General features: G+C 42.7%; 1 protein-coding gene across 1 annotated transcript; it reads left to right on the top strand.

Moving 5' to 3' along the window:
* Positions 1–510: 510 nt before the first annotated feature.
* On the top strand, positions 511–7,753 carry LOC139735292 (E3 ubiquitin-protein ligase RNF139-like). The gene is made up of 2 exons (XM_071646048.1): positions 511–780; positions 4,580–7,753. The coding sequence occupies exons 1-2, from the start codon at positions 624–626 to the stop codon at positions 6,349–6,351; spliced, it is 1,929 nt and encodes a 642-aa protein (XP_071502149.1). The 5' UTR covers positions 511–623; the 3' UTR covers positions 6,352–7,753.
* Positions 7,754–7,954: the final 201 nt, after the last annotated feature.

Here is a 7,954-nt window from a genome sequence, read left to right as displayed (position 1 = left end):
ATTTGTTCATTTTTTTTTCAATTTTTACTTTTGTAGTCCTATCTTGGAAGAGAAGTAAAGGTGTTCACTTATGCGTAAAGTGTTCCTTATAATTGACCTATCACGTTGATAGCAAATTAAATTACCTTTCATATGGTATTTGATACATTAAGTTTTAGCCAAATATCTACAAGATATATGAACTTGATTTTTTTTTTCCTGAGTACTAGGTATTTTAAAGAGAGACTTGTATAGTAGTGAGTGTATTCCACAGAGCTGCATTTACATATCGCATAATACAGCTCTATGGTGTATTCACAACTCTCATCGATGGACAAGAGATGGCGCTATATCTTTTTACGTTGATAAGGTTGATAATCAACGATCGACTGGCGAGAGGTGGTATCATTTCCCTCATACTCCGCTCAACGGATCAGACAGTTGCTGAAGCGAAGTGTCCCGCACGTACAATTGTACGTAAACGTACAGTATACAGTACTGTACGTTCAGCTCATGATCATGAGCTAGCTAGTAGTACACACAGCCGGGCTATGTATCGCCAAAGAACATAAATGCCGGCCTTGAATGTGATGCAATGTCGGTGCTCTCTTTTTCAAGATCCTTGACGGATTTGATAGAGCACGATGTCTCGAAATCTTGTTGGTCTTGAGGCAAAGTATGGACCCATTATTCGGGTGCCACCACTTCTGCTAATGGACGCCATAATCGCCGGCGGAATTGCACTCGAACTAGGCGATACGGATGCGTTTCCAGTCTTGTCGACGTTACTGTACTTAGCAGGTAAGACTAGACTCTATATAGAACTATAACGTTAGACAATAAGTTAGGAGTTATGCCAATCAACATGATCAATCTAATATCTAATGATTACAAAATGACACATTCGCGAATCCAATGCTATCCACCAAGACATTGCCTTGGTCCGATCACTCTGATGAAGTGTAAATTTAGTAGTAAATTTTAACGTTACCACGGTAAATTAATTAACTCATCAACTATCGACCCTCGTCTAGCTAGACTGAGTCTACAGCTAACCAGTTACATCTGTACTTTTAATAATGGGGAGATCCTATGAGTATTGGTATTGGCCCTGGCCCCTCGGGCCCTGGTAATATCACTTAAAAAAAGACCCAAGTCCATTTAGAATCTAGGTGCTTTTTACACTTGCAACTAGTCCCGTACCAACGGGCAACGGTGGGGTTAAGGGGGGGGGGGGTGCTTAGCCCCTTGTACTGGATTTTCCTTAGCCCACTTTCTGTTTACACTTCACTTGTTTTTGCCAAAGGGGGCTAGCCCCACCGATAATCCCGTACTATCTGGCCCTGCACAAAAGCAGGGTTAGCACCGCAATTGTGGTGCCAAGCAAGCAAGTGTAACCAGAACGAAGAAATAGTCCGGGGTTATTCCAAAGAGACGGAGACGAGGCCCGAACCCCACTGACCAATCAGAAAGGAGATAATCAAGTGCTTTCAATGCGTGCGTGTACAAGTACAGTGCACAGCATAAACATGAATATTCATGTGGTTTGGAAAGTACGGGACTAGGAAATACGAGTGTAAAAAGGTCAGTTTTCTCTTCTTAATAGCCCGGGACAAGAGCTTTAAGTACTGGGTACGAGATTTATTGGCGAGTGTGAAAAGCTGAAAAAATTGGTACGGTATTAACGATCCTGGGTCAGAGAAAGTCCTGGGTCAGAATAAGTACGGGGTTAAAAAACACAAGTGTAGGCTTACGTCTAACATCTTAACTGGCTTCATTCGGCATTCACTCACCATCATGCTCACGGAGATGTAGACAGAAAGACCCGTCTGGCCGGAGGAATCTTTTATTTTTTTGACGTTATTGCTCTCCTCCATCCGTGAAGCCAGACGCAGTCTCCGTAGAACGTATCCCCGATGACCAGACATAGGCCGATCTTTCGGTCAAGCGCAGATGACACCTCTAACGCTTAAAAGAGCTATCATCAAGTTTGCTGTGACCCTGTGTTTTTCTGTAAGAATATCACTGTCATGTGACAAGGGTCTGTTACATTAAAGTGAGAAAATTGATTTGATGTAGATACTAGTCCATGTGAAGATTTGTGATGCCTATTGTAGTAGACCCTATTGAATATCTAAAGTCTGAAAAAAAACATTTCTTTACCGGAGGACTTGTCTTAGAGTTAGACTAATGTTAGTAGAATAAAAAAAGATAATTATCAATGCCAAGAAAGGTTTTCTATCTCTTGTTTGCCCCTCTGATCTTCACAGACTCATGCCAGGCGATTCGGTGCAATTTCTCTGTGATAAGAGGCGAAAGCTTTTGAATTTGTAACGGTCATCGAAGTGCTGTGCGAAGTGCTGTGCAAAGTGAAGGACAAAAAATCTCGAAAGTTCACCTTTTTATATCTCCCTTTTAATATTTGACCACCAAATCCCTTGAAACTTCATATAAAAATATATCTAATATGGGTAGACTTCATATGAATTTTGGGCGAAAATCCTGATGTATCTTTCGAGATATTTGTATTTTTCTGTTTGAGTCGATTGCGGGAAAGGCCGGGTTACGATTATTTCCCGACACAACTCTGCTGCAGCATGAATATGCATAGAGATTTCTACTTGATTAACGAATTGCGTGTCTGTATCCCCAGACTCCCTACCTGCGAAGTTTTGTGTTTGCGCAATTAATACCAGTAGTTAGGTTAAAATCAGAGGAAATAGACAACCAAATTTTAGAGAAAATACTGGACAAGCACAACTAGATCATCCTCCTGCGCATGCATTCTTTTACTGGTCAGCACACGCTTTAATAGCCAATCAGCAGTGTCGGGTTCGGCGCACATCGACAGGGTTTGGTTTCGGTCCGCAGGGTGGTGAGTGGGTGAAAGACGAACCCTGCAATGTGCTTCATCAGTTTCATGCAGCTCGAAAACCAATACATTGGACTGTGTAACACTTGCGCTATAGATTTTTCGTGGGTCGCTAATGACAGTTGTCTTGGTTTTTTCCCGACATAACCATGCGACAAATATTACAGAAAAGATATTTGGAACACAGTATGGACATACTACCACAAGTCATACTGAAGTTTCATTTTTGGGCAATAAAGAAAAATGTGAAACATTTTCTGAGAGACCAAATTTTCTTTTTTGGACGCTAGGTTTCAACATTATTTTCATGTGAAACATTTTCTGAGAGACCAAATTTTCTTTTTTGGACGCTAGGTTTCAACATTATTTTCAGGTTTATCCTCAATAAAACCCAAAATAACTGACGTTGCCAGTTAGAGAATAGTTTCTCCTTCAATTTGCTGTGTAGATTTTATCATTTGATGGCTTCTGAGGCGAGATATTGCGATAGTCCTGCAGCACTTCCCCAGCGGTTTTGCGTTAACATGCTGTTTACTTTATGCAAATTAGGCAGCGAGGTCAAAAGCTTTTGGCAAGTTAATTGCACCCTATATCATGCCTGAGACTATAATACTGTATGTCCAGTGACTATTGACTTCTTTTACGACCATAGTAATGTCCTTGCTCAAGTTTTAATATTTCCAATCCCATTAAAACTTACCCATTGCTTTGTGTCAAGGCCGTCTTGCAGGTATTATCCAAATGACGCACAGGTCTGAATGCGTCATTTGGAATTGTGTGCATGAGGCAACTATGGAATGCTAACCCACAAGGTGAAGCCGAGCGGGTTTAGGCTAAATTCCATAGTTACCGCGTGCACACTATTCCAACTGACACACGAAAAGACATGCGTCATCTGTGTTATCAAATCTAATAGGAACATTTTTCGATCATGCTACCTGCTGGCAAATTTACTGGATGCAATTCCTTTTGGCTTGACATAGACAAAAGCCCCCCCAAAATAACGCATCCAGTAATTAGACCTACTGGATGCACCGAGTGTGCAAATGCATGCTCAGTGCGTGTACTCTCACTACAAGTGCACGATAGCATGTTTACCAAGTGACTCGGCATGCGGCCATTTAAAATCAACAAATAGCTCTCGACCAATGAGATTTCAGGATTTTTGCTACCCATTCTATAATACATGCTCTTTGTAACTTCATCCACCCTGTCAGATGAATTACTGCTCTTGGACATACAGTAGGAGAGGAGCTGGTGCAGTGTGGCTCAGTGCAGTGGACAAGACCACAGTCTCAGTCTTTAAATTTTGGTTCCAAGTTTATCTGGCTAGTAGTCGTACTAATAGTAGCAGTTGTGCCCTCAGGCAAGCACTTTAGTCGAGATTACCCTGTCCTTCGGCGCAGAGGGGATGTAAAGCTATATCATGGTAGCTTTCCTTATGACAAATATCCTCAGCTCTAGGTCTGAAAGTTTGGGCACTAGTGCAATTTTGTATCCAAGTATATTTCTCAACTTTTGCTTCATCAAAATGTGTCAAGATTGCACAACATGATTTTCATTATGTATTAGGTCACTCCATAATTTTTACCGCATCGGTTTATAGGAAGTGCTAGTTGTGGCTTCAGTATTCTGCTTCATTGCTGAGTAAGATACAATTAAGTCAAGATTAACATATTGATTGTGTTAAATGTTTGAAACTGTTTTATGTCTCTTTTGCATTTTCAGTCTTGCTGCTATGTGCAGTACTCTTCTTCCTTCCATCCTCGACCTTGTGCCTGTGCTACGGGCTTGTGGTTGCAATGGCAGCACTCAGAACATCCCAGTGGTGGAACGCAATCTTCCTTCAGAGGTTGGGCATGGCCAATCTGACGGACACCCAGTCCAACTCCACGGCGGTGCCAACAGGCTTTGGTGCAGAGGGACAGCTCAACGCACTTGAAGTGGTGTGCAGCGATGAATTCCTCTTCTATATCTGCATTCAGATGATGTACAGTTTTGTGTTTGCCAAGACACCAGCCCTCTTCAATCTCTCTCAATGGAGCAACACTGATGCCCCCATCTTTTCTGTTTGGATGTGCCTTGTGTCACCTGTATTCCTTCGTCTGTTTCTCTCAGCTGTCACCGTGCTACCTGCAAGAATGATGAGTGATGCTGTGAAAACATGCTATTTTCTCTACCCCATTATACCTATTTTAATGCTCAACATATTGTGGAGAGTTATGTCCTTCTTATATCACTACTTGATAAACATAAGAATCATTGCAAGGACATATCTGAACATTTATAAGAGATTTGGGTTTCACGTTTTGGTGGAAAATCAGTGGGTACGACTGAAAATTCCTACGGTTCTCAGGTTGTTTTGGTTGACAAGATTAGGTATACAGGTAAGTAGATTGGTATTCGCATACACCTATGCACATGATGGTGACACTGAGCAATCATTCAGAAAGTTTTTGTCATTGGCTGTGTATGAGATAGCCGTCGAAAGTTGCAGCACATTTCTTGCAGTTATGGGGTTAAGTGCAACCATATCGCCTGCGGCAAATGTGGTGGGACAGTTGGCGCGGTTGTTCCTGGGAGTGGAGAGGGAAGGCGGGGAGAACATTGGCACAGTGGCATCGGTGCTCTTCTTCATCCTGGCCTTGCAGACTGGACTGCCCGATATGAGTCCAGAAAACAGAGTGGTGCGACTCGGACGGAACATGTGTCTGCTGAGTACAGCCATCCTGCACTTTGTCCACACCATGCTCCACGGCGTCATGATGCAGTTGTCCACCATGCACGTCATCAACCGGAAGAAGCATGCCAGGGCCCTGACCATGGCGTGCTTTCTCATCCTTTTCTCTACCTGGTTCATTGTTCAGCTATGGTACGCCAACCCTGTAGGTACCTGGATGCTTGCCCTGACTGCCTTTTGCCTTGAGCTTATCATCAAGATTGTTGTCAGTCTCATCTTGTACATCCTCTTTGTCATTGACACCCATCGAGAGACTTTCTGGGAAGGGTTAGATGATTATGTGTACTACGTGAAGGCTACAGGAAGTGTCCTGGAGTTTGTGTCCGGGATTTTCCTGTTTATCAATGGTGCCTGGATCTTCGTCTTTGAGTCGCGGGGAGTGATCCGCGCTGTCATGATCTGCACCCACGCATACTTCAACATCTTCCAGCTGGGTAAGGATGGGTGGAAAAAGTTCCGCAATCGACGGCTCGCAGTCCAGAAGATCAAGTTATTGGAGCAGGCCTCCCCAGCACTGCTTGAGAAGCATAATGATGTATGTGCCATCTGCTATCAGGAGTTGAACAGTGCATGCATTACTCCGTGTGGCCACTTGTTTCATGCGCTTTGTCTGCGAAAGTGGCTCTACATGCAAGACTCATGCCCACTTTGCCACAAAGAGATTTTGTTTGGCAGTGACTCAGATGAAAGAACAAGTGAAGAGCATGGTGAAGAAAGGCAAAACGAGGAACAGGAAAGGCCTGGAATCCAAGAAGAATAAAAGCTAATTAAACTTTTCAGTATATGTGAGCAAAAGGGCTCAAATAAGCTACTGCAATCACTCTTAGTCCAATGTGTGTCATCTGCAAATTATTATGCATTGTCAGCTGTGTATTGAGCATTGTCTGTATGTAAATAGTGAACATTTAACATTTTCATCCTATGTAAACTTCATGTCCCTCTTCCAATCAAACTTGGCAGGAATCTTGCTTAGAGGCAGACTTACAAAGCTGCAGAAATTTTCCGGGTTACTCCTCATGGGGACCTAAGGCAGGGTCCAAAAGACCCAAAACTAAACGAGTATAAAAATATGTACTTCCTCAGACCCTGAAGAAATGCAAGCAAGTCATTTTAGCCTTTAGATGCTCTAAGAGATGAATTAATGGAGATTATTCATGACAGTTAGGGGGAGGGGAAGTAGATTTGGCATCTGAGAAGATGAACCCAAAAGTTGACACTGACATTTTTATCTTCTCCATAAAAAAACACGATCAGATATTCCCCAAATTGACCGGAGCATAACCATGTCACATTGCGTGGAGGTCCTCCTTGGAGTAGAAAGTATGCATTGGCAGTACTGACCCAATTTAGCAATTCAGGGGGTACAAGGAGGGCAGGGCCCCGATTGTTTGAGATTTATGTTTTAGTCTTCTCCTGTAGGATGCATTAATCATATTTTCAAGGAACTATGCAGTTGTTGTTCTTAGTTGCAAGAGTCATTCTGAGGGGCATGGGATACAGAGTCATTAAAATGTTCAGATGACCTCCATAGGGGCTCAAGCGTTGGGGCTCCCAAAAGTGTAGAAAAGATAATCTCGAACATACTGTATCGTGAAATACTTGTAGTGCAACCGAGTCTCAGTGAATTCAGATGCTCGTGGAATTAGAGAAATTCAAGTTGTTCCTAACAATGGCACTGGTAGTTAGGTTTGGCATACATTTTAAATATGGGTTAACATGTTTGGGCTGGGCCTGATGGTCAAAATTAAAATTTTCATCATCCATTCAAAGTGGATGATAATCAGATTTTCATGAAATGTGGCAGAAGTCATTCCTACAATTTGTAGGGCCAGGCTAATGCAAAGTTGTTGAGATGACACAAATGTCCCTGGTTGGGGTTCTGGTACTGTTCCTCTTTTTAGCTTAATAGTGCTGTTATTTTTAGACACACTTTGAACAGTTAGGCTATAGTTTGTTCGGGATGAAAAAAAAAAAATCATATGAGGCCATTTGCTCTGTAAGTGCTAAGACATCATTGCTCATCCTTGGTAGATTTAAAGCTGCATTCACACTATGTTCCCAGCAGCCACGGCAGCCCCATTTGCCCAAAACATTCTCCTGTTTCCCCCCCCCCCCCTTCGCATTCTAGTTTTGTTAGTTCCAGTCCTCGCCCCGATGAACTATAGCTGTCAGACGCTGTTCTCACGGTGTGTGGTCAGGCGAGACTATCAATATTTTCCGTTGTGTCCCACTACGGACCGCCTCCAAGTTTTGTTACCGCCTATTACATGCTGTCATGTTTCGTTGCGTTCACCCCGTTTTGTCACGACATACAAGATTCCTCATTGGCACCGGGACTGCCCTGGCAAATTTTTTGACAGTTT

Source organism: Diadema antillarum, unplaced genomic scaffold (assembly GCF_040938485.1).
Source record: "Diadema antillarum isolate AM-2024a unplaced genomic scaffold, OU_Dant_1.0 seq00000569_RagTag, whole genome shotgun sequence".
Lineage (NCBI taxonomy): Eukaryota > Metazoa > Echinodermata > Echinoidea > Diadematoida > Diadematidae > Diadema > Diadema antillarum.
Note: the sequence above shows the minus strand (reverse complement) of the source record. Positions and strands in the feature narration are given on the sequence as shown.